The 27,337-nt window shown below is 33.3% G+C and overlaps 5 protein-coding genes across 5 annotated transcripts; 2 read left to right on the plus strand and 3 right to left on the minus strand.

Annotated features, from left to right (window-relative positions):
* Window positions 1–3,013: 3,013 nt before the first annotated feature.
* Window positions 3,014–13,430, minus strand: LOAG_03685 (zinc finger protein). Its single transcript, XM_020446396.1, has 21 exons — window positions 13,234–13,430; window positions 12,216–12,388; window positions 10,881–11,131; window positions 10,690–10,739; window positions 10,428–10,577; window positions 10,106–10,295; window positions 9,515–9,634; window positions 9,019–9,183; window positions 8,669–8,847; window positions 8,336–8,439; window positions 8,118–8,223; window positions 7,814–8,001; window positions 7,536–7,658; window positions 7,242–7,356; window positions 6,996–7,110; window positions 6,522–6,630; window positions 6,134–6,273; window positions 5,572–5,740; window positions 4,860–5,119; window positions 4,038–4,103; window positions 3,014–3,262 (listed from the first exon to the last, which is right to left on the minus strand). Exons 2-21 carry the CDS (start codon window positions 12,376–12,378, stop codon window positions 3,086–3,088), a joined length of 2,940 nt encoding a protein of 979 aa, XP_020303257.1. The 5' UTR covers window positions 12,379–12,388; window positions 13,234–13,430; the 3' UTR covers window positions 3,014–3,085.
* Window positions 13,354–14,252, plus strand: LOAG_03686 (hypothetical protein; the record flags this gene model as incomplete). The annotated part of the gene is made up of 2 exons (XM_003139223.1): window positions 13,354–13,467; window positions 14,028–14,252. 2 exons carry the CDS (start codon window positions 13,354–13,356, stop codon window positions 14,250–14,252), a joined length of 339 nt encoding a protein of 112 aa, XP_003139271.1.
* A 1,314-nt stretch (window positions 14,253–15,566) lies between these two features.
* Window positions 15,567–16,868, minus strand: LOAG_03687 (hypothetical protein; the record flags this gene model as incomplete). The annotated part of the gene is made up of 3 exons (XM_003139224.1): window positions 15,567–15,573; window positions 15,867–16,081; window positions 16,695–16,868. The coding sequence occupies 3 exons, from the start codon at window positions 16,866–16,868 to the stop codon at window positions 15,567–15,569; spliced, it is 396 nt and encodes a 131-aa protein (XP_003139272.1).
* A 6,333-nt stretch (window positions 16,869–23,201) lies between these two features.
* On the minus strand, window positions 23,202–23,662 carry LOAG_03688 (hypothetical protein; the record flags this gene model as incomplete). The annotated part of the gene is made up of 2 exons (XM_003139225.1): window positions 23,202–23,463; window positions 23,583–23,662. The coding sequence occupies 2 exons, from the start codon at window positions 23,660–23,662 to the stop codon at window positions 23,202–23,204; spliced, it is 342 nt and encodes a 113-aa protein (XP_003139273.1).
* Window positions 23,663–26,501: 2,839 nt separating this feature from the next.
* On the plus strand, window positions 26,502–27,057 carry LOAG_03689 (hypothetical protein; the record flags this gene model as incomplete). Its single annotated transcript, XM_003139226.1, has 2 exons — window positions 26,502–26,701; window positions 26,943–27,057. 2 exons carry the CDS (start codon window positions 26,502–26,504, stop codon window positions 27,055–27,057), a joined length of 315 nt encoding a protein of 104 aa, XP_003139274.1.
* Window positions 27,058–27,337: the final 280 nt, after the last annotated feature.

A 27,337-nucleotide genomic window follows, 5' to 3' on the forward strand; every position in this document is an offset into this window, starting at 1 on the left:
TGAATAGATTTCAGCTGAACAAAGAGGCGGAAGAAATAAATATTTCCTAGGTCTTCTTTATGTATTTTCGGATGTTTCTTGCTCATTTTTCCACAAAAAATATATATATCTTCGAAAGTCATTTTAAATTTAACCATGTAGAATTAAATTTCTGCTGTAATTTTCAGACTACAAACCAAAGAAAAAAGACGACGTCTTTAGAATCTAAATTTCAGATGAAGTTAGAAACAGTCAAATCAATTTGAAGAAAGAAAAGAAACTAATTTTTCACAATATCGCTGAGACCACCCGATCAGTTGTTGAAGTGTATTTTCGTAATGGATCTCGTTGCATGGAAAGAATTGCAGTGCTAGACATAAAATCGTTTAGTTTAACCTATAAAATGAATAGATTTCAGTTGATTGATTGTAGAGACATCCTTTGTAAGAGAAGATCTGAGAATGACGAAAAAGCAAGTAAGAATAACTTAAAAATTTGAAAAATTTTACATCCATTTGTTAACGGTAGTTTACCTAACATATTTGTGTGTGTTTTTTTTTTTTTTTTTTTTTTTAAAGTAGGTTTCGTTCCAACAATTGTGTGCTGTAATTAGCTGGCAGCGGTTGTTATAACCGGAATGCTGCGATTCTGGAACACTACGAGAAAACGGTGCAATCTTAGCAACGTTTTGCGGAACATCAATTATCGAAGTACTTCACGTTTACTTACAAGGAGACATCAGTGGTGATAATTGAAATTTTGCAGTGCTAAATCAGAGATTTTGAATTGCTGACTATCAAAAGTATTCCTGATTTCGACGAATGCCGAATCGTTTATCCATTGTATCAGAGCCTTCTGAGAGAACGGAACAAGTCAGGTCTGAGGTACTGGAAAAATCATTTGTAGTGGGGTAAAAAAAAAGTCCTTAACACTGTAAGATTTCAACATCAGAAGTTGCTAATATCTGCGAACTGTGCGTTCCTAGTACGGCAGTATTTTCCATGAAAATTTGAGGCAAATGCTTCACGCTTTTTTGTTTCTATGTGTGAATAGCATCATATATTGGTACCAGAGACAATCCCAAGACAACTCGTTTTCCGAAATCATTTTTTGGTCGTTTAAGCAGAGAAGGTATTTCCAAAATCTCTAGTTACTCTGTTTGCCAAATAACTTTTCTTCCACGATGACAGAACTCTAAACTGTCAAATGAAAATACAATGTGAGAGATAACCTTAACATACGATTTTGACAAATTTACTCGAATTTCACATACAATATCGTTCTGTTTGAAATAGTGATCACAAAATGATATATGTTTGGAAAAAGAAATTGAAATATTCCATTTGTATAATACTAGCTTAAATAGAGCTGTTCAGGATGACAAAATAAACAATATAAGAAAAATAGCAACATCCACAAAATGATAAAATTATTGAAAAATTGGAAGTCAGAAATAATTATTAAATTAGTTTAAAGTGATCGAGAAAAACAATGCAGACAACTACGATAGGAAAATATATATATGAAAATGAAGAAATGAGAGCGAATGAAGCTTCTCTATTAGAACCATTCTGGAAGAACACGGTTTTAGACTGACTTTATTGTAAATAGGTGCATCCTAACAAAACCATAACCTTTAAGGGTATAAAAGGGCGACTGACTCCTAGGTTTTACTTTAATTGATATTAGTAGATTACTAATCAGATTTAAGCCTTATAATTATTCTTTGATTGTCATGATATACAGACAAGTCATTCATGAACGTTTTCCCAATTGATGTGTCGTTTTTGGTGCTAAAAGAAAAGCATGCTTCCAAAAAAGGAAAAGGTCTAACTATTTCCGTTATGAGCTTCATTCCCTTATTGCAACTTTTCAGATCTAAAATTTACAAAATTCAGTTTACACAAATTTCTCGAAACTAGGGTTCTGAAAAAGGTGAAAAATGAAGTGCCACCATGAAATGTGTTACTAAGATGCCCAAGAGGTGCGGAAAAAGGCGAAGGAAAGAAGGGCATTTATAACTGAGAAATTTTAGGGAATAGTAACACTGTTCCGGGGTCAGTAGAATATGACAGACAGATAATTATAAGTAGACAAGAAGTACCCGAATAAATAATGAATTTTCTCTCTCTACCTCACTTACATAGACAAATACTTTGAAATGAACAAATAAAAAGAATGTTATTTAAACACATGTTTAATATGACCCGGATAGAAAGTAAGAAGAGCAAAGTAGTTCAGAGCCGATGTCACGCCAATGTAATATGCTCAGGATCATTCGAGAGATACAAAAATAAAAATATAAAAATCTTACAGAGGCACAAAACAGCTCTCTATCACGTTAAACAAACCAATTGACGATATACACAATACAGTTATCCTGATACTGAACTTGATTAAGATTTATGTATCACATTAATAAGCTTGTTTATACTTATGTACCATATCATCATTGTTTCCCTGTCCATGCACTACTGTGGTAGACTTTTACAGATGTACTTTAAGAATTTCTTTCACATACGTGTTTCAATTTAAATGCATGCATCCTTCTGTTGCATGCGTCTTTGATCACTACGTTTTTATGATGTGCATTTTTTGTTTTTTTCAGTTTTTTTCAGGGAGATGTCCCTGATTAGATGACACGGATATTTCCGTCAAAAAAACCTTAACTGCCGTATCAGAAGCTGAAGACTGACGGCTGTAACCAAATTTCTTTTGTACGCTTCCGAAGCAAAATAAATACAGCAGCAGATACTCCCTTCAAATTCAAAGAGGAAAAAAAATTCCAAATTACTCTCTTCTGAGGAACATCTGTTGTCAAACCACGAAAAGATGATTTGCAAATTTTCAAAATTAATTAACCAAATGAACAGCAAAACCTCAGTTGCGTAATATGGCTGATAAAACAAATATAAAAGTATCAAAATTATAAATATAAAAACATTTCAAATGGTATTTAATTCCTGGAGAAACTACAAAATATTTCATGCAAAAATCGAAGCAAGAAAAAAGTAGTGATGTAATAATTAGCGTAGCAGGAGAAAAAGCAGATAATACAATGTACACCGGCACTTACCATCGCATCCTATATTTTATAATGAATAGTTCACTCTGCAGTCGGTTGTTCATCCGCGTTTAATCTTTCTGTTTCCAAATTCCTCAACTCAATACTTTCGAATGAAGATGTCAGTTCATTGACATTGCTGAGAACAATCGGATCCATGCCAGCCAAATCACCAAATAAATCATCGTTACCGAGGTCTTGCAGTGAGTCTTTTTCCGGCTACAAATTCCTTGTAATTAATTAAATAGGATTCTGACTTGTAATTAAATAGGATTCTGATTTTGTAATTAAATCCACACAATCTTTTGGAAAAAAACATCCCGTCCCAGTCATTCCAGATGGCCATGTATTCTGGGGAGTATACAGTCCAGATCATGAAGCCGATTTCAAATGGCACTACTCACCAATCAGAAATGAGTGATGGAAAAAAAAAAAATTAACTAAACCTCAGTAAAATTTACATCGCAGACCAGCTACATCAAAGGAAGAAAAATCTTTGGTAAGCGAAGTTAATAACATCAAAATTATCAAGACGGTTTCGTCATTTTCTGTGTTTTGTATTCTTCATGGTATAATTTTTCATTACACTTTATAGTTTAACTATTCAGACAGATATTCAACATAGGATGTCTTCCACTGATACGCAGTCGCATGTTGAATATAGTTAACATTAGGTTTTCCGAAAAACAATTAAGAAGTCCACATTTAATCACTTTTTCCCAATTTACTTGCCCATGGAGCTGTTGATCCAGAGTTTACAAAACTGAACCAGTTTTTTTTTCATTAAATATTTACTCAGAAATTCATATGGAAAATACTTTTAAAGACTTTTTCTATCGAATTTTCCCAAGTGCAAGATCGTTTGCAAATTCCAGCTTTGTTTCAATATAGTAGATTACTACGTTTGACTTTCAAACCACGTTTGGAATCATGAATTATTTTACATGAGACCTCTACATTATCATTCAAAAATGACATAACGTCCGGAAATTACCATTTCGATTTGTAGTCTGCTCGAATGTGGATCCGTTACATTGAAACTATCTCTTCCGTATCTAGACTGAAATATGAAGAACCCATATTTCACAAAATTTATTAAAACGTTATGTGCGTGTGATGTTATGAAAAAAGGACAAATCGCAATGATGAAGGTGTAATACTTCCAAAAGTTATGCAATTATAGCTGGAACATCAAACTGATTTAATTGAAATCACAAACGTGCAAGGAAAGCAGGAAGCAAATAAAGAAATGTTTATATAATAAGTAGCATTTCATGCGGAGAGAAAGCAATGGAATTCAAAATTTTAAATATTCGAAGAATCTACGAAATCATAAGTGCATGAAGTCTTAATACAGAACTTGTCAAGCTAGTCGAGAAAGAATTAAAGATATGGAACCCAAGAAATATTAATATATTCGCTCTCGGTCATGTGACTTTAAAGAAAACTCAAAAATGCCATATTACTGCTCGAATAATGCAGATATGATAGTGAGTCCTCATCAACCTTTGCACGCCAACAAAAGGGAAAAATAAAGCTAAACGCTTAAGTAGCGTGTCAAAAAGCAAAAATAGGTAATTAAACATAAATCAAAAAAGAAAAACATCGAAAGTGAGGGTTTTTAGAGTAACATTCCCGGAAGAAATTACGAAATCATGCCTTCTTGAGATTTAAAAACAAAAAAGTGGGCACAAGCATGCGTAATACAAAAGACACATAAGTAAAACACAGATACAAACGCACACAAATGGATAAGCAAACAAATCTCACAACTATACATAAGGATAAAAATCCCGTAAAACGTATATTTACTTACATTATCCGTGTTGATTTGCATGCAGGAAGACATCATTAACGGGTCCGTATATTGGCTCCCGTAAGGTACTGCTGAATGATCGTACGTACTTGGGGATACTGGATATTGTGGATCTACCGTACCACCAAGCATCTGTTGCATATGAACGTTTGGAAGTACAGGATCTGATGTGAAATCGTTTGTCGGTAACGATTCCGTGCAATAATTCCTATCAGTCACAGAATTTGATTGCTGTGTTCCGGTTGCTGTACATTGTTTCTCTGCAAAACCTCTACTCTTCAAGAAAAAAAACTATTTCCAAAAATTACAAAAAAAATTATAACCAAGCTTCCTTGGTTAAGGAAAACTAAGCAGAAGCTTCTAACTCCACTACCTACACTATCCATGACTAAAAAGAAACTCCTCCTAAATTCATTCCTACTCTATTTAAAAACGATCGCACAATATTGTTCAAAGACTTGTCAGAAAAAGTCACACTTAATACACCGAATTCTGTTAATTTTGAACTTCTGTTACAAACTTTTCCGTTCCAGAAGACTACAACGCTATTTTCGAGCCTGAAAAACCCAAAAAGTAGTGATGAAATACTCTATTAATGGACCAAGGACATCATCTTTCGCAACAGGTAACGAACATGGAAGTAATACAATAACAGTTAACGACTACAAAAATTATTTACAACATTTTCATTCAGACATATAACAGCAACAACCTATTTGTTCGATTTTGTAAGTACCACACTCTTGCTTAGGTTTAATTTTCATTGGATGGTGAGATGAAAGGGTTGCAGGCGTTGCAGTCGTATTACTACTATATGTATAGAGATCATCTTGCACTCCTTCCCGTCGCTGTATTGGCAGTTTCATCGGTGTTAAACATGTCTGCAAATCAATTCAACAGAACATGCATACGCAATGCAAAATCTCAAACGAGAAATTCAAAAGATTTAAACGAAATAAATCATACGCTGTAAACGATCACTTTTTAGAGCAATTGAACGTTCACCATCTGTTGTCAAATAGTTTAGTTTGATTCAAATTTAATTATGATATCAGCGCTATGAGCCACCTAGTTCCAACTGGCTAACAGACAATGGTTTTTCTTTTCTTTTTTTTTTTAAACTTATAGGAGTTTTTGGGAACATATTTCGGCAATTTCGATAATAACAGATCATTACCAGTCAAAAATGCGCGAGAGACTTCTAGAAGAGTGGAAAACTGCCATATTAAAAAAATATTTCTAAATATACTTTCCCAACAAATAAAGAAACTCACCATCGTTGTTCCTTTTTCTGTTTCTATAGTTTTCGATGGTGCTGTTTGAACTTGAACAGGTGCAGCCACATCGATCTCTTTCATTGATGCTCCCCAATCGTAAGTCTGTACCGCTTGTTCAACGACAGTTACAGGAGAATCTGGAGATCATAAAATTCACGGAGAAATTTTTCAATTTGTGTTTTGCAAATTTTCTCCTCTTCAAGACTTCCTATTCATTCTCATGACTTAAAATTCAATTTCAAGGGAATAGTAATGTTAAATTTAAGGATAATTTACAGTATTGTGACTCATGTATTCGGAACCAACAACACAAATTTAGTATATAAAATTATTTAAAAAACAAAGATACAGCAAACAAAAAATCACAGAGCAACGGAACACTTACACTTTCGATGGCCTGTTGGTGGCGTGATAGCTGTAACCATACTACCGCTGTCACCTACAGAAGTTGGATATGGATCCATCGGATCAAAATCCTCATAATCACCATCGTACTAAAACAAAAAAACTGCATGTATCCATTAGTACCTCGTGGTGCATGGTACGGCTTATTACCGGTTACTGCAAATAGTCTTTGATGACATGCAAACACAAACTCGCAAGGCATCTGTTGAAGCAATCAATGAAAGGATGAGCACAATGGCAATGTTTTCAGACTATTTCTAAAGTAGAGTTTCTTGATCGAAAACATTATTAGACTATCAGCTGTTAATCCTAATAAAAATACCAGTTTCAGCAAGATGTTAAGGTAACATCACAAAATAGCACCAATTCATATTAAAAAAAAAAACTCGGCACTCTTAATTTAGATATTCTTCTCTTTAAAATTACAACAAAATATTAAATATAGACATCATACCGGATTACTATAATATCCTTGCCGTTGAACATGTTGATTTAGTGGACGACGAATATTTGGCGTTGGTTGTAAGTTGACGCGCTCCATAGCATATGCAACCTGTTCCACCGAACGGCTGAAATATTATCATGAGATGCTGAAAGACTAATTTTATGAATCAAGTTATTCTTACTTCTGCATTCTGGATCTTTCTTTTACATCAGCTAGAAAATTTCTGAAGATTTTTCAGAAATATTCAGAACTTACTTCTGATTTGGTAACACTGAATGACCCATAGTAACACCCACAACATTACAACTAAGTGACGTATTTCGCACCATCGAAGAAGCTCTTTGGGGATTATACATGTATTCTTCAACATCTGAAAGAAGTCCTTGGATATCCAACTGAAGATGATATTGGAATTTTCTTGAACTTTATGTATTGCTTGCAAAGCAGTGGACTGAAAAACTATACAGTTTTTTTTTGACCCTTCCTTTCAAGAGAAATTCCCCGTTGCTAATCTAGTGAGTAGCAGAGAAATCAAGAAAAAATAAAAACCTTTCTGATACTTCGCCATTTCGGCATTCCTTGCTGAAGGTGGTGACGGTGATGAGTCATCATAATGAGACTGGCATTCGTGATGAGATATATTCCCATCAAGGCTTCTATCATCGAAATGTCCTATAGATTAGTTTTTTACAAAAGGACATGGAATAGATGAGTCGTCGCAATGAAGAATCTTGTCTAGAATTCATAAATTCCTTCTTTCCTCTTCGACTTTTATTTTTTTAGAATCTCAAAACGACTTATGAAAAATTAAAGAAAAACAAACATACCTTTGTTCTGGAGGAAGCGATCAACACAAAAATCTCTACGACCCCCAAGCATCGATACACTGTTTCCATTGTTGTTCGTTACATTTGAAGGGTGTGGAACCTGCACTGTACCAGAACTAGCATTTGAATTAACTGATGTTACTGTTTGTCCACTGAAGCTATTAGAATCCGGAGATGACGGGTCCACACTGAAATACATTAAAACTTTTTTAATCGATCAAATGCATTGAACATTTTAAGACATAGCAGTGAGCATTCTAAAAATAAAACTGCAAAAATATAAGTTGAACAAGTAAGTATTCACCCGGAAGTGTAATGCGCGTTAACACAAACATCAGGATAAGGAGGTGTTCGCTTTGGACGCTTCTTTTTACCAGTACGAATTTTTTCTTCAGGTGTGTTTTCATTAACTGAAAATCAAATTTGGGTAAAAGAAAATTCAGGAAGAATCTGCCATCAAATATTGGTAGTGCTACCAAATATTGGTCATATGCTACCAAATATTGCTCATAAGTAGCTTACTTTTCTCAACAGTACGCAAACAAGCAGACAACAGCATCTGTGTCGGCGAATTGATGCGATATATTTCATCTTCACTATCATCATTAGTCTTATCAACAACACTTCTGTAAAAAATTAGTTTTTTTTTTTAACACTGTAATGCTATGATTTTAGATATAAGTGGGACGGAAGGAAAGTTTCCTAACATATGTGAAGTTTTTTGTTTTTTTGTATTTTCTAATATATCTGGAGATTTTAAAGTTCAGAGAAACATGGAACGATAGCATAGAAGGCGAATCAAGGCTGGGAATCAGTCGAATTCTAATCCAAATTGAGTCACAAAAACATTCGTACTTCGACGATGAAGATTGCGTTGTATCTGATGCCATACCATTACGTCGCTTCGGATAAACTTTATTCTTTTTTGCTAATTCATACGCTTCATCACCGTGAACCGATTTGATATGTTTTCTCAATGATGACGGATCTGTGTAACTTTTTATGCAGTCATTTATCATGCACTGATATGGTTTCTGAAATCGAGAAAACATTTATAAAATCCGAAATTTTAATACATTAAACGAATGGAGAATAAAACTATATATTGAATATTTTTTGCAAATACATTTACATTTAAGAAGAAACAAATTCCGAACACACGTGAATATTTTTCCTTCAGAAAAAAAAAGGAAAACTTTGCTTACCGTATCGGAGTGTGTGCGATTCTGATGTTTTGCCCGATCGGACGCATTGCTGAAAGCTTTACCACATTCCGGAAATTCACATCGATACGGACGTTCTCCGGTATGTGTTCGCACGTGGGTTTTTAAATTTTCCAACCGGCTATATGATTTATCACAACCAGGATACTAAAACAAACTTTTCGACAAAATATTTCATTTTTGAACAAGATTAAACACTGAGACTTCGATTATAAAATTGACAGCAACTTTGATTATTTTTTATAAATTTTCGTTCTAAAAGTGGCAATTTTGAATAAAAGAAATAACCCAACTAACAAGTCGGCACCAAAAAAGATTACAGTTACATTTTGGACTCAAAGACAAAACCAATAAGTATACTGGTACCATAAGTAATCAATTCAGATCCAAACAGAAAAGATGGACTACGTCCAACATGCAACTGAATCCTAATTATATTTAGAGCATTATATCCAATTCAACAATGGAGAAAACATACCGTACAAACATTAGGTTTTTCACCCGTATGACGTCTAACATGTACAACAAGCATATACTGAGCTTTAAATGCTTCTTCGCGCTTACAACCTTCCCATAAACATGTATAAACCTTTGTTGTCTAAAAAACATTATTCAGAACTCTATAAAAGATATGAAATAATGCTTGTGTCATTTCATAAGACGTGAAACATTATTCAGAACTCTATAAAAGATAAGAAATAATGTTTGTGTCATTTCATAAGACGTGCATGCAGGGTTAATGTCATCTTCTTAGTTATAACTTCATCCTATAAACAAAAATATCTTTAAAGTACAACTGACTTGTAATTTCATGCGATTTAGCCATGTACTTATAATAAATGTATTGTCAATTTTATGAGATTGAAAGCCTATATTTAGTATTCTCACCTCTCCAGTACCGCACGACTTCCTTCCAAGAAGATAATCAAATTCTATTGTAACGTTCTTATTCTAAATTGCAATCAGTATTTTGAAATACTATGTGAAATTTTACCAGAAGAAAATAAGAAAAACAATCAAAAAGAAGATCCAAAATTTATACCTGTAAATTAAATTTCAAAAGAGATACCTGGATATGAGCAGTAAAAACGTGGTCCACTAGCACTTTTTGGCTTGCAAATTTTCGTTTACATCCTTGCCATTCACATCTTAGATCCTCCAGTGTTTCAATGTCAACATTTTCAGCTGAATTACCCTCCGTTACAACGAGTGGAGCAGTACTGTTGCGTGCATTCGATTTCGCTTGATATGAATAATTCCTGAAAACAGTGTACATCATGATCATCGAAACTTAAAAATTTTAGTGTTATTTGCTATAAAGTACATGTGATTCAAAAAAGAAGATCAGTAATGAAGGAAAAACTATACCAATATGTACAACAAAGCCCAACCTTTCTTTCTGTGGAGCTGAAGATGACGGTCCTGTACTATGTCCATTGATGCTCTTTTTAGGTATCTTTTGCGTATGATGCACGACACCACCGTAATTCTGAATATGAGTAGTGACAATATGTTCGTCTTCAGCAGGTTTAATTGGCAATCTGAAAGAATTTTTTCGCTTTACTTCAATAGTTAACTAAGCTACGAAAAATATTCATTAGAAGAACAACCATATGCCAGCTTCACAGCCAAATTTCAAATTAAATCAATTACCTTCGATCAAGCGTATTGGTATTCACGTTTTGCAACTCAGATCCACTTCCCTAAAATACGCTCTATTATTGCTTTAATATGATGTGAAAAAAAACTTGTTCAACACACAAGCTTGATTCTAAAATTTAACTTATTTGGCAAATTATTTAAGGAAAGCAATAAATCGAAATAAATCGCACCAAGTTACTAGCCTTAGCTGGATGAAGATGTTGCGCTTGTTCCACGGTATGCCGAAAATCACTGATAATTAGTTGCGAATGAAACAAACTAGATTCATTTTCCGTTATTAAAGGTGCAGGTCTAATCAACGTTGATTGCACTGAAGAACCTGAGGAAGTCACCGAAGTACCGCTATCGGAGAATGTATGCAAACTGCTTATTGAACGCTCATTTTTACGTTTTCGACTATATTCACTGCCTAATAATGAATCCAGCGCTAAATCTGAAAGTTCCGAATACTTCATAATTCAAAAGTTGGTAAAATAAAATAAGTAAAATATATTCGCGAACTTTTTCTAACAAAAAATTTGTATGAGACTGCCTAAAAAAGACCGGTGTGAATTCGACTCCAAGAATTTTTAGAAAAAACGACGAAATTATGTTTTTAACAAACCGCCATTTATTTACATTCACAAATTGAACTGACATGAAATCCATATGTTATGCAATATATAATGAGACAAGGGGATCCAAAAAGTACTATGACATATTTCGAGGAGCTTTATAAGAAGCTAAGGAAACAGTAAAGTATGCTTGGATGGCTACCACTAAATAGTTCGAATTTGATTAGTCTTTAGCTAATCAAACGAAACATTTGGCCCAAAATAAAGTTGAAACATGAATCTGCATTTCTGGCAACATCGCACAATATCTAACGGAAATAAAAAAGAATACATTTCGGAGTGATATAAAAAATGCTATAGTAAGTGAGTGTTTGCATTTTCCTAATATATCTCTACTGCTGAAGAAAAATGAAGCTACATTAAATCTCTAATGACATTCAATCAACCGGTTTAATCAGAAATCGGTCGGTTTCATTAAATGAATATGAGATCTATACTTTCATTCACTTTAGAAAGTATAACCTGTTAGTTCTATACATTTCACATCCAAAAATAAAATTTAAAAGTGTCGAACTCCTTGCAAATGGTTCTAGGATCCACTTTATGGTTCAGTTAGATTCCTCTGCAAGTTCATTATATCTTCCAATACACAAAACTAAAATTGTCTTTTTTGGAAAATATTATTCTAAGATTACATTCCTCTTCCTTATTTCATTGACCTAAAAAATTGCTGTAGCTCTATTTCAACAACTCGTAAATAAGATTTATAAGTATTTCAAGTTAACGTAAAACTGAGATTACAAGAAAACAAAGTGGTTCTTGAAGGGAAGACACAAAATCTGGAACAAATCTCTTTTTTCCAACTTCAAGATTTCATCGAACGCCTGAAGTCCTCCACTGAACAAACAAATAAAGTAGCAGCAACAATTTTCTCAACAAATTTTCAGATTATTGAATTCTTACCTTCCAAAGAGGATGAGGAAGAAATATTCGTGCTACGAATTCCGAATGGAGGTATATTAAGTGATGTACAAGATGAATAGGTTGGTGGAAGTGACTGGACCGGTGTTGCCAAATTTGTCGGTGCCATATGTGTATGCATACCCTGGCGATGATAAGCAGCCATTAATACTTCGCTGAAAAGAAAAAGAAGAAGGATCCACATTACTATAGATTTAGAAAAAAAAAAATTATTAAAAACCAATGATTCCACGCGATGTCCCACAGATGATCTGTAAATAAGTCGAAAAGCAGGAGGTTGCTTCATACATATAGTTCTCTTTCGAAGAACAGAAAAAGAAGATAATGAACAACAGCTATGTAAGTGCAGTTGAGAAATTTTGAACGAGAACTACCGGAACCTAAATAGGGAACATTTTCCCAAATATTATGTCTTCCTTTATCCATAAAAGGACCTGTTCATTTGCAAGTACTCCATACCACGAGTGCGAATATTAATGTCAGCTTCTGACCATTAACTGATTTAGGTTTCTATAACGCACGTAAAGAAAGGAAAAGCTTTCTGATGATTTGTAATTCAAGGCAATGAATTTGGAATGGTAGAGCTAACTTTAAATACGTGTTCGTTGCAGGAGACATGGAAACATCCTCTAAATCTTTCTTCTCCCCTCCCTTTTGATATGTCTGCCCAATCATTTGTCAAACTGTCCGCATTTTACCTTCGAATATAAAATATTTAGGAACAACTCGCAACCTACCAAAACTTACTAAAATCAAATACCTTTTTTACTTTTAACACTTGAATGGTTTAGTCCTCAAGCTTTTATGTTCAGAAAAATATTAACGAAATGCAGCATTACAGAATTCGAAGTAAAACAAAAGAAACCTGGTGCTCTCCAGAAATCATATAAGATCATGTCACAAAATCTGCTTGTTTTAGCTTAAATTCTTATTGTAAAACCTCCCGAAATGTACATTCAAACAAGAGTCAGAAGATTATGAGATATGATCACTACAATACCTTCAGAGTGACGATCGAACAGGACCTGACATCAAAGATGAATGACCAGGACCTCAGAGTGCTATAGAAAATTTCGATTTTCTGAACTTCCCGATCAACTCCCCGAAATCACACCGGCCAATGCCGTGTCACGCTCTCAGAACTCGTCCCCAAAGCGACTCATCCATCCCAATTCGCCCACTGCTGCCAATTATTTGTTTACAACCTCGCCATAGCCCACGGCCCGTCGAATGGGTACGCTATGCAACGCGATTTTATCAAGCCATATAACGGGGGAAGTTTGTTCGAGGCAAGGATTTTGCTGCATAAAGATCAAGTCCCTTTCTTCGGATGATTGATTTGTCATTAGTATATATGTTCTTGAATACTGTATATGTTACAGTAGTCCGAAAAAAGATACATAGAGAAGGTGAGATTTTCTGGTCAGAAAATAAATGATGCAACATATTTGTACTAAGAATTAGTTCATATCCGATCGTTCAACATGACACTTGATATGACTCTCTCGTTGATGACATTACTTCACGATGTAATCGAATATTAACTCACTAACTGCTAGAATCCTCCATTCGAACTACATGTTTGACTGAGCTAACAGCAATGATTTCAAAAGAAGTTAGATTTAAATTAAAAGGGAATTGGACTTCCAAAAAGCAATTAATAATAATTGATTATTTTCGTCGACATGGACAGAGACTGAGAGATAATAAAGGAAATGTATATCACTGCGCGATTGTCGCATTTCACCGCCCTCTTTATCCACACTTCGTTATCATATTTATCATCGACTGCAGACTTCTCGGCAATCTTTTTCATCTCTTATCGTGAAAATCAGGGAAAGAAAAAGTTATCTCGATACTTCTCTATCTTATCTAACTGAAAGCAAATGTCCCCATGATATATGTGTAGGTAGACAGACATACATAGATGTATATGGTATTATTTGCAGAATGTTTGTTTTTGGTTTTTCATCCAACGTTACAGTATCTTCTGAGGATAGAATGGCAGAAACAAGATAAAAAAGGAAATGAAATGGCCATTCACGACCATTCGATCACTTTCAAATTGCTCTGATAATGATTATGATATGATAGTGTCTCCTGCGCAATGCTTACGATGATTACACACTGATTGATTTTACATATGATAAGATCATGATAAGCTTGTGAAACTTTTCTCTACTTTCTCACTTGTTTAAATGTATTGGATAAGAAGTAGGAAGAATTGATGGTTTTAAAGTGCCAATTTAAGAAGTCATAAAATGGCAGAAATACGATGAAAATGAAAATAAAATGTCAAGCTGTAAGAATAGGAAAGATTTGCTTTGCAAGGTCAGCTATCATAAGACGCGGGAATGTTGGATAAGAAGGAATGCGGGAAGAAAGTGATGAGACATGAATTCAAAAGATAAATATGCAAATGGTTTCACTGTTGCAGTATGCAAGTGTCCTTCACTTTATCACTAGAATCGTTTGAACATTAACGCAAATACCGGTAGCTTATCCAGGAATAAGCAATCATATATAGAACAGAGGCTATTTCAACACCTTTTCATTTCTTGTAACTTCATATACTGCTTTGCATTTATTGCTTAATCACTTTAGTATTATCACTTGATCATAATTTACTTTAGAGTTATCGATTGAGCGGATGATACTGTCTCTTTCACCTGCCTCTAAGCTTCCTGGAGTATATCCTGCCATGATCGAAACTATCCCTTACATATGATATAGTCATACCATCTGAGATGTCCAAATGGATTTCAAAATTTCTGCGAAAGTATGAGACTATAAGTTTATGTATCAAATTTTAAATTCATTCGATTTTTTAAAGGCTGAGCAGTATAGTTGTTTCCAGTTCTTTTTTTTTCTCATTTCATGTTTTATTTAGAAGTGGAATTTCAAGAAGTTTCAGACTGAAAGCATGTGAGCATCCCATCTATATGTTGTGCAATATATCAAACATTATTCATAACGATAATACAATCATATATGATATGGTCGTTGCCGCTTTTGGGACCAGTCTGCGCCATCACATGGCTCAAATTGCCATCATTTATTGGCCAATAAAAATGTGAAATGCGGCTCAACGAGTGGCATTGTTCGTATTTCGAATTAAACTAAATGATAGATGTTTGAAATATTTCCGCATTCTATCTTTCCTGCTATCTAATTTGTGCCTTCAAATATAACTGAAATTTTTTCTGTCCTAAGCTTAAATAAGTAATCTCAACAAATTCGTGTTTGAGCGTCCATTTAGTTTTTTCTCAAAAAAATTTTCAATCCCTTTCGGTGGAACATACAAATGGAAAAAACCATTTTGAGAAAGTCCCTCTAAGGCCTGTAAATTTACGACTTGCAATACAATTAACTGTTTGCACTGAACATTTTTTGATCATGTGATAAAGACGGTGGCGACATTTTATACTTCCTTATATTCAAGGGCGGAAAGATGGAAAGAAGAAGAAGAGAAAAGAGACAAGTCCTGCGACCAAGGAAAAAAAGAATTGCTACATTGAAGAATGATGAAAACAAGGAAATGAAATGGGTTATGGAATATTCCGTTTAAATATTTTCTTATGAAGTCTTATGAAAATAAGATGCGTTGTTTGAAAAATGATAAAATCAACTAACTGTGATAAGCCAAAATGATTTGCGCCATAGAAGAACGGATTTGGCTGTGATGCCGCTGCTGCTGCTGCTGCCACTGCCGTCACAGGACTTCCAAATGTCGTAGAATCGTTACTGAAACATTGCACAGCCATCGTTGATAGCGGATTGTGGGTGGTTGCCGCCGCTGCTGCCGCTGCCGCCGCTATGTCAACAGTGCCGCCAGATTTCATTGAGTGCTTAAAAAAATATTTTTGAATGATATGAAGTGAAATGGCTAGCCGTTTAAATATATAAATCTCGAAATTTGCATTGTAGCTGGGAACCACTACAATCCAACTTTTGTTGTCGAGAGACCACTTTGGCTTCTTCATTTGTAGCAGGGACTAGAAGGTTCAGAAATCAATTTTGTTATTTTGAAAAGAACTTCAACAAAGAGATTTCGGTACTTATGGTACCACACACAACCGAATAAAACTGATAACCACTGACAAACGAATTAAAGTATAGCTTAAAAAGGACAAATAAAGAAAACAGTCCCTACCTATTTCTTACTCACCGCGTTGCCGCCTTCACAAACCATATTTTAGTTCTCGTAGACCACCTGTGGTCCACGGATCACAGGTTGGGAGCCATTAGTCTATTGTAATGACTGACAAAGATATATATATTGTGACTAATTTATCTATACATATCTTTGTCATCAACCCGAAGGACATCGGCATTTGAATTTCAGCCTATGTCTTTTTATGAATTCATTCATTTATCGAATTAATCAATTCTGAATCGCTCTGTGATTCAAGTCTTCTTTGTTGTAAGTAATTTGCATAATTTCAAAATGTTAAAAATAACCTCACAATTGGAGAGTAGTGGTGCAAGGGAGGAGAAAGTTGGTGATGAAAAGGCTGAACCATGCGCTGAAGATGATGAAGACTGTTGACATGACGGGATCGGCAAATAATTAATACCATTAACAGGAAATGGTGGTACCGAGCCACATTCCAGTGAGATGCTACCCACTTCCATAATACCGTTACCGTACTTTGGTCACTCAGTCAGGTAGTTTTCGTTTGGACAGAATTCCTCTAATATGTGGTTCAGTATTTCTTACTGTGACACTATAGTGACATTGTGCTCACAGCATAGAAGTGATTCCTGAAAAGGAATAAAGCGAAGAAGGATGAAAAGTTGGCATAATATACCAACGATCGATTTGTTTAAATTTACTAGAACAAATTAAAGTAATTGATCTTTCCATGAAAATGTTACATACCTACGAAACAAATCTGAAAGGCTAGCCCAGTTGTTTAGCTGCTGTTCGTTAACATCATAAATACCAACCAAACGGCTAATAGTTTTCCTGATCCGGAAGCAATTCTGTTACAGAAACTGGAGAAAGCGACCGTTTTTAAGGTCCTTTTCTCATTTTAAAAGAAGCTAAAATGAGTTCATTTCTTCTCACCCTGAAGGAGCTATACCGTATATTGAAGAACTGGTTTTTTTACTTCAATATAAAAAATTGATCCAGTTGCACGGAGTATAGTTTTATGAAATGATACTGTGTTCTGATTTCGATGGCTAAAAATACAAAAACCTTTTTCATTTGTCCTTTTTTTGGTTCGGTTAAAATAACCTCAAAGGACAACTTTTGAGCTTATGCGTAAAAGATATGTAAACCAATAGTTGAGCACATGAAAAAGTATACCAATTGAGCGCAAATTTTAGCTATCTTTTCTCTTTGATATTATTTTTTTCCTCTTTCTTTTTCTCCATACTTAAACACATATGGCATCACACAAAAGGGTTTTAAATCATTCCATTAATTGAGTTCCTTCCAATCATTCATCTCAGTTGGCCGATAGATAAAAGTTGTTAATATCTTCCTTTTGTTTCTCTTAAGTAAGCATTGCTATGGCTAAAATGGAAAGGGATGGATAGGACAATGATTTGCCCAGACAACTCAGTCCAGTTAAAAATAGAAGCAGCCAAGATAAATGGGCCCATCAATAAACTACAATTCTATTATGTTAAACTTAATTTACTAAGAGCAAACAATATATATATATATATGTAAATGAGATTTTATTAATCGAATCTGAAATGTTTTTGTAATGTATAATGAATTTCAATGAAATGTCATAAGAGACGACAATATTCCATGAAAAGGTATTGCTGTAGTGGTGTGGAGGTGAAAATTGAAATGTTGAAGAAAAAGAGAAAGAGGAAGAAGGTGCAATATTGTTCTTAGGAATCAACTCTATTCATTAATGAAGTTCTTTAGAAAATGCGGAACATTCCGGAAGAGAAGGTAATCGTTCTAAGGATTGAACATGGAAAATCGAGGGACGGTATTGGGATAAAATGTTGGGGAAAAAAAAAGATAAAGTAGGAGTGCAATGGAATCGAACAAATAAGCAGTAATATGAGAGAGCAGAGAATTCGATGAGTCAAATAAACAACAAAAATAATTGTCAGAAAAGGTGAAGAAATGAGAGAGCGATGAAAAAGGTTGGTTTAATAATCAAGACGACCAGATATTTTGCTTATAAGTTAAGGAAAAATTAAGGATGCAGAAATTTTCCTTCAGTAGAAAACTTTTTACACTTTCATTTGTAGACGATTGATTTGAATAGCTGATCGGATAACTGTAAGGAGAGGAAGTCACTACTAATATAATAAATTAGTTTTTAGCTCAAAAATTATCATTCAGTAAATTTACATATTGTCTTTTCCATTTATATATGTATTAAAATAATAGCATAAAATGAATGGGAAGGAATGTTTTGGAAGGAAAATGGACAAAATTTTCTTATTAAGTCTCTCTATCAGAAAGGAAGAATTGAAATTTATTTCATCAATTTATTCCCTTCTTATATGTCTTTGTAAATATCAATAGCTGCATATCAGTGATACTAAAATAGCATTCATCTATTCCACTTATCCATCAAATAAGTCAAAACTACAAGTAATGGCTTCCTGTAAAATCTTAATGCCAAATATCAAATGATATCACTATTTAATCTTTAACTGATAATAGAACAATTAAAAGGAAAAGAAAAAAGAAAAGGTAAAAAAGGTATACGTGAAAAGAGCACTAAAATGACAGGTTCATGAACTTTTTAAAATGAACTCAGCAAATATATTCTTTTTTCATTGTATACATTTTTGAATTAATCTTTTTTCACTAAAATTGACGCTTAATGAAATAGTTGCCACTTAACACTTATTGTTAACATGCACACACGCACGTGTACGCATACATGTAACACGCACATGCACATACACACGTACACAAACACGCACACGCGCACGTGTACGCATACATGTATACAGGCATATACGTATATACTGCGAATGTTACATCGGTATGCGTTATGAACTAACACAATGATAATTTGACAACGATTAAATGACAAGTTTTAATTGTTTCTCTCATATGGTTACCGTATTCTGAGTGTTATCATCTATGACTACGATAATGACAGCAAATAGACTTTACAGACAAATATGAGAAAATGTTTAACTGTTTAATATGAGAAAGTGTTTTTTTTTTTTGAAATGTTTGATTTTGAAACAACGTTAGTTAGCGTTATCATATTAACGTGATAGAAACCCAATCATATTCATTCCGCGGAATTATTCACGTAAAAGAGGCGTTCACGTCAACGTGTCTGGTAGCTTTTCAAGAAAATGAAAAAGATTTCTTGCAGTGAAAAGTTATTCTCCATTTAGAGCCAACAGAAATCGGCCTTTGCTGCACACATACCTTTAATGAGACTATCACACGTCTTCATTTGACTTCTATAGGATGTTAATACTGGAAACACAAATTCAATTTTAAGTAATCTTTTGAAAGACAGCAAATTACACGTACGTACAAGCACGTGTAGTTTCTACTTTCACGTATATTTATGTCTTCAAGTTAGTAATTTGTTGTTAAAAGGTCTAAAAGAGAATTAATTCCAAAATTTAAATGTGAAATTGAATGAAGAAATAAGTTTGATAAGATGATTCGATTTGAAAACTCTGAAAAAAAATATGGTTTTAATAACAGAAAGGCGGAAAAAAGACGAAGATTACGTTGAAATTTTTTTTTCCTTTTAAAAGCTATGAACACAGCTGGAAGATGTCATCATCATCTTTTTCTTGTTCCCTCAATGTCTCCTGTCCTCTTCATGGTCATCCTTTCTCTCCGCAGAAAAATGGAGGGAGAGAAAGGGAGATAAAAAAAAAAAGTGGAATTCCACGGGAAGCAAAGGGAAAACTGATGTAAAAAAGTGCAACAAAACAGCAGGAATGTGACGTAGTTTCTCTGCTTTTTCTTCTTTTTGTTTTATTTCTTCAAGAGACAGACAGACTAGATTCACTCTCGACTCTCGACTAGTTAAGACTGTCTGCTGTTGCAACATGTGCTTCAATGTTCTCGAAAAAAAAAACATTCCTTTATAGAAGAACATTGAAATATGTAATTAGAAAAATCTTTCCCTTCTCAATACCTTAACTTATATTAAGGAAGTCTTTCCATAGCTATATGTAAGTCAATATTCAATAAGTTTGAATCCGATGGATCAGTTGTCAAAAGCTGTCAATTTCTGCAAATAGAAACCAAGAAAATAAATGGATCAGTTATGAAGTAATCGTTTATCGATTGATTACTTTCGCCTTACCAAATTTTGTTTCAAAAAAAAAAACCATAAAACTTTGGTTTACGGTAGCTATAAATGATAAGATCAGAAAGGTTATGTTCGAAATACCATACTGATAATTGTTATCATTACAATTAATAAACAAGCGAATAAATTGAACAGATGAAAAGTAACAAATGATCGCTAATTTTTTGCTATCATCTATTACTGAAAAGATAACAGTGCTGGGAGGCAATTAAAAAGATAATAAATTTCTCATTAGGAAAGTACATCACTGTCTCCTGCGATCTTGCAACAGGAAAAAAAAAAAATCTGTTTTTTCGATTTTGTTTAACATAGAAAATTAAATGGTTAAAAAATAAATTGCTGGCAGTATCGATAAATAAATCGCAACGATTAGTTTTGCAACGAATCCATAAATTAAACGGGAAATTGGGCGAAATCTAATTAACTAATTATGTAATCGATCTTTCTTTTCCAATTAACAGAATAAAACTTGAAAGAAGCTTTGTGATAATGCAATTGTCTGCAATTTAAACCTCAAGAAATGCACCGGGAATGATGCAAAGAGGAAGAAAAAAAAAATTTCACCTGCAAAGGTAATGTAATTTCCCTTTTACCAATACATTCAATCTTTGGATAATCGATTCATTTGCAACAGTTATTGACAATAAATTGTTTTCAAGGAAAATGACTGGTGAGAAGGATGAGATTTTCAAAATATGACTAGTAAAAAAGTCATTGGAAAATCTTGATGTTTATAGAAAATATGGACAGTCTAGTGGACAATAAGTCTGGACATTATTTTCATATTTGACAGATCGAAACCACGACGGATCAATTTGTTTCAAAGAAGCAATTGAAAAGTATAGATTATTTATTAAGGATAAGTGATATCAATTCGTACAAGCCTGTCAACTTTACATTGTCTTTTAAAGTATCAATCAATACCATTCTCGGTTCTCTCCCCCCGCGATTACTAGAAGAATGTGGCAGCATATGGTGTAATTAAGACAAAAAGTTTTGAGTAAGGTGTAAATATACAAACGATCAGTTATGAAGAAGGATCATTCCTGTTAGAAAACATTGTAAAAACTCGACAGTGATTGTCCCCTGGAGTAATTGATGTCCAAGACATCATACCATTCCGGATCTTGAATCTATCATATCATCTAGTTTCACATAAACATATATTTTAGATTTCACAAAATATTCTAAACCGGAAATTGCATTATTCCGAAGAAGCCCATCAGAATGAATATTCCCACACTTTCTTCTTGCAGATATTAGAAAAAAAAAAAAAAAAAATCCAACGATCCGAAGAAAGAACAATATATTCACTCTTTCCATTTCTTTCCCTGTCTCCCCGATCATATCAACTTTTCCTTTACATTCTTTCAAACATATTGTTTACACATTTTATGCAGATGAACCTATCACATTCTTTTTTTTTTCCCCATTTGCTCTAAAGATAGTAATATGCAGATGAATGCTTGCCGGATGTTAATTGATACTGCACAGATGTAAGGAATATTTGAAAAAGATGGTATCAGTAGTGATTGTTCTTTGTAATGTCATCAACCAGCTGCATGTCATTGCATGTTATGCTGCATTCTCTCAATTCATCTCTTATCATTAATTTTATTCCTTTTTTTTTTGTTGTCAATCTCGTAAAAAAAAAAAAAAAAGAAAAAACATTAAAGAAATTTCGTCTGGATGTTTTTTGAGATTGATAAAAAAAAAGTGAGTTGAAATACTTCCCACAATGAAACACTGCAAATGAGTCAACCATTCTTCCCACTTGTCAACAATATCAATTCCTTGATAATTTCACGACAATGTCATGTATGGGAAGAATCACCGAGTAATGTATCAAAGCTAAACATTAAGTACCTAAATGAATAAATGAAATGATTAATATTTAGATTCTTTTGTAATTTCAATTAAATTTAATTCAGTAGTTTTATCAAGCGATTCATCCATTTATCATTTACATTAAGCATTTGTTCAATAATTTTTGAAAGAACTAATAAAAGCGATGTGACTCCATTAGTAATTCGATCATTCTCATAACATTTCATTACTAATTTGACTAATTTTAATTTCAATAATATCTTCAATGAATCCTTTTTAATATTTAATATCCAAACAAAAAAAAAGTATTTAAAATGAAGAAATATGTTATATCTGGTATTGGTATACGTTTCTTTGAACTTATTTTAGATGTAATATATGGCAAATATTACAAATGCAATTTTTATAATAGCACTTCAGACTGATACAGCTATTTCAACCCTCTATCTCACCAAAAAAAAAAGTGTGGTTAGGATGCATTTATGCAAATTAATGACCTCAGTTTCAGTTATCACAAAATATTGGTAATCTGTGATAGTTGGTGAAGAGAAAATAAGAAAGAAAGAAAGGGAATGAACAAAAAAGGCTTTTACCATTCAAATGATTCTTTCCTTTTTCCTTCTAAAATCCTTTCATCTATTCTCTTTGCTTATAGATCGGATGGATACCTTTTGAATGGGAATGGTGGACTTTTTCTAGTGAGAAAAAAAAAAAAGAGGGAAGAGGAAAGGAAAAGACTTATGGTACTGGAAAAAAATCAGAAGAAAAAGAATTGCAAAAGGATAATATATCGCAACAATGACCCATTAAATGGTTTTGCGGGTATTTATTACTGGCAGGACCGCCCCGCGCATTTGTCTCATACCAAAAATGGTCTTTCGCTATACCATTCCATCTTACAAATAACCAAACAAAATTTACCACAACAATCTTTGTTCACTGACAAAATCATTGCAAAAAAAAAAGAAGGAATGATACCGGACGCATGATATTTGTTAGTGATCTGTATTGGCATATCTTCATCCGGAAACTTTTGCAAGTCAATCAGTGGTAGAATGTTATCATCTATTATCATTCCTTTCATCCTCTTGATCAAAATTGAAATTTGGTTCAGTTTGATTCTGAAAAGAGTTGTGAAATTTACTTCGATAATATAATCAAATGTTGAAAAGAATGCGCAATAAATTCAATTTTTTTGAGTACTTATTCTCTCATGTAACAGGTAAGATTATACTTCAACCTGTTCCTGTTATTACTTAGACTATTTGAATTAGTTCTTCTAGTCATCCTTTTTTCCGAATCTGCTTGAATCCCGTTCATTTCTATCTAATCCTAGAAGAAATTTATTTTTCAAGATTTGTTCAGCAATATTAACTGCACAATTTTATCTTCTATGGGATAGCCGGACAATTTTAACCATATTTGAAAATTTTGACGAAGATATTGAGAGAGTAAAAATGAAAAATCCAATTTGACTTAAAATAAATGAGTGAATGATGAAAAGATCATAACAGAAAACTTGTTGTTTATGCAATTATCATTTTGAAATGAATAACTATGCCAAATAACATTTAAAACTTTCTTACTGTATCCGTTACTTTCCATAGAAAAATCACTTCTTAAGTGTTTAACCGATTTGTACTTATTCCCAACCTTTGCAGTACTGCTGATCAACTGATCGGACAAACGATCATATTGAAATGAATTTTACTTCCATTGATGATAACATGATACTTGTACTGATGGCTCTCATAAATCAAACAGTCTTACGGTAATATTTTCCTATTCATTTCTTATCCTCACAATTTATGTAACATTCATCATCCATATCTCATTGCTTTTAACTCACACCGTACATCATAATGTACAAAAGTTAATAGCGTTTAAAGTACAAAGGTTAATAGAGCCTAAAGTACAACACTTGTCATCAAAATGTTTGTTTGTATCGCTGCAAGTAAGAAAATGAGAAAATAAAACTTAAGGGAAGTTTAAAAGTGTTTCAGCATAGACTAATCGAATTAATTGAAAATTCAAAATCGAAAATTGAATTGCGAAGTAGAAAAAAAGGAAATATTGACGCAAGCAAACTGATTAAGAACGTAATATTTTATTCTAAAAGTAGAAAGATAGCTAACATGCAATTAGCAACTAATTAATCAGTTAATTAATTATGTTGTGTTCAATGATAGTGCACGATTTTTCAGATGAATAGGGAAAAGTTTACAACTGTCATAGAATGTTAAACATTGACATAGCAATGTCATCGTAGTCTTCATCTGTGCTAGGTTCATTGGATAACTGAAAATAAAGTGATACCAACACTACAAACTATCTAAAAATAAACTATCATACCACACAACGATAATTATTTGAATGTTATTTCAAATAACAAGTTTTTTAATTATTAAATTTCTTTTAAATTGTCCAAAAAAAAAAGTGTCTTAATGAGATACAATTAAACTAATTATACTAGTTTCGAAGTATTTTAATTTTCAGATTTTATTGAAACAATCAGGAAGAGAAAAATTCAAACTGTTCGTTTGGATATTTTATGTTATTTCATTTATTTGTACTTTCTCGAAAAGTTCAAATTTCCATCTGGCATAAAAGCTATAAAATTTACTCTCAAAAATGTTTTTTTTTTTTCCTTGCTGTAAGACTCAAAAATACTCTTTTTTTCTTTGCAAAAATGCGCCGCAAAGGCAAACGATTTAGGATGAAAAACGGTTCCTTCTCAACTATTGCCCAAATTTTATGGCATTTCGTTTGGTCGTTTGTATTCTTTTTTTTTTATTATTTCCCTTCTTTTTCAATCATAGTTAAAAAGTCTATGGAATAAAATAGATGGGAGGAAAATGTTTTCCTTTTTTTTTTCAGTCTTGTAAAGTTTTCGAAAAAAAAAAAGAGGACAAGTTATTTCATCGAAATGAAAAGATGGAATGACAAAATTTTGAAAGTAATTCAACAACCTGATCAGAAAATGCATTAGACTGTTCGTTCAATTTGGCGCTACATTATATCATCTTCCAGTTTCCGGATTCCATATAGTTGTATTATAATGAATTCTATTCCCTTTCTTTCTCTTTTCCCTTCTTAATTTTTTCACTTATTCATTTTTATAACTTTTTCAAAACCGACTCACTCCGTGTCATCTTGTGTTAAAATTGTTGTTTCAAATATCTCAAACCAAAACAAAAAAAAAAGAGGATTTTAATTTCAAAAAAAAAATTCCGGTCTAATAGTACAACTTGAGCAGAATGCAATTTTAGGCTGAAAAAGAGAAGGATTATTTTGGTCGGTCATCCACTGCATCATTTAGTTTTTGAAGACAAAAAAAAAAAAGCGGCATAAATGTGATACTTCTGGCCAAGAAATGTATTAGACAAAAGATGTCTGCTCATCGCATCCACTGATTTTCCATAAAACTAACAGGAAAAACCAATGCACCGCAAATGTCACAGTAAGCAATGATTTATGTCATTGGATTCGAACATAATATCATGGAAATGTTGCGCAGCGCAAATATACGTATCATTAATGCAAATTAATTATCTAAAAATAATTTTACCTTGAGAAGTATTACTAAATAATTAATAACAGGAACTCAATTGTTACTTGCAAATTTTAATACAAAAAGATGGAAGGAATAGAAAATGAATAGAAGTGAAAGAGATTCACCACCGTCTCATCGAACAACAAAATTGCAATTTTTAGAAGGCACAGAAGGAACACTGAAATAACAAATGGCGGAGAAGAAGAAGGAATTGTGATGGAATATAATTTCTACCATTTGGCGGCAATGATGAAAGAAAAAAGAGGACGAAATGAGTTTGATTTGTTGCAATTCTTTTAACTTAAATCCAACAGAAAACAGAAGCATATTTTCTAGAACAGAAAGAGAAAAAAAAATTTAACTGATAGAGAGAGAAGAAAGAGAAATATGAAATTTTTTCATTTTGTTCTGAGAAATTTGAGGTGATAAATCTTCAGACAAAATTGAGAAAAGGAAGAAGAAAAGGAAGTGTTTTGCCATCTACCTATTTTCAAATGCTACACCACTAATGTTCAATTCAACTGTAAGCTTTTGAAAAGTTATTTGGCATGTTTATGCATCTCTTTCTCTCCTCTCAATTGCCTAACATAAATTTTTATCCGAAAAATGTTTGCTTCCACTGATTTGGTTTGCTTCTCAGCAGGTATGCTTATTTCAATTAGCCTTCTACCGTTTCCATTGTGTTACAGTTACTGCAGCATCGTCATTCTGCAGTTGCAAAGAATTTCAATTCCTGATATGTTCATAACATACGGATACGACGGGGTACAGCAAACGAAGAGAATAGAAGGGAAAGATGCTAGATGGTTAACATTTTCAATAACAATCAATTTTCGTGGATCAATTATCACTTGGCATTATCTTTGTTCCTATAACTCCAGGATATCGCGGAGTGCAGTAGGAAAAAAAGAATGAAAATCGAATATGAAATTACCGTTTTTTAGTGTACTCACTGTTGAACCAACTCTTATCCCACAATTTATCATCATTGCTTTACTTTGAAATATTATAATTTTATAATTCATTTTCATTTGGTGAATCTTACAGTTATCTTATTTGTTGCGGTATGGATAACGCTGCTCATTGGGATCCCTTAAATCCATGGAATTCGCGGGAGGAGGCGATCAATGGATCAATCTCCCGAGATTCGATCAGAGGATAGTATCTCGCTTTCTACTACATCATCTGTCTTCATCCGTCTCATATATTAAAAGAAAAAAAAAGGAATAACTAAAATGGGTCTAAAAGTGTACGGTCAGGACAAACATAAAGACGAACAGAGGGACAGACAGATGGACGGATAGACAGACACACACAAACAGACAGACACAGACACAGAGCAGACACACACACACATACACACACACACACACACACACACACACACACACACACACACACACACACACACACACACACACACACACACACACACACACACA

Source organism: Loa loa (genome assembly GCF_000183805.2).
Source record: "Loa loa unplaced genomic scaffold supercont3.4, whole genome shotgun sequence".
NCBI lineage: Eukaryota > Metazoa > Nematoda > Chromadorea > Rhabditida > Onchocercidae > Loa > Loa loa.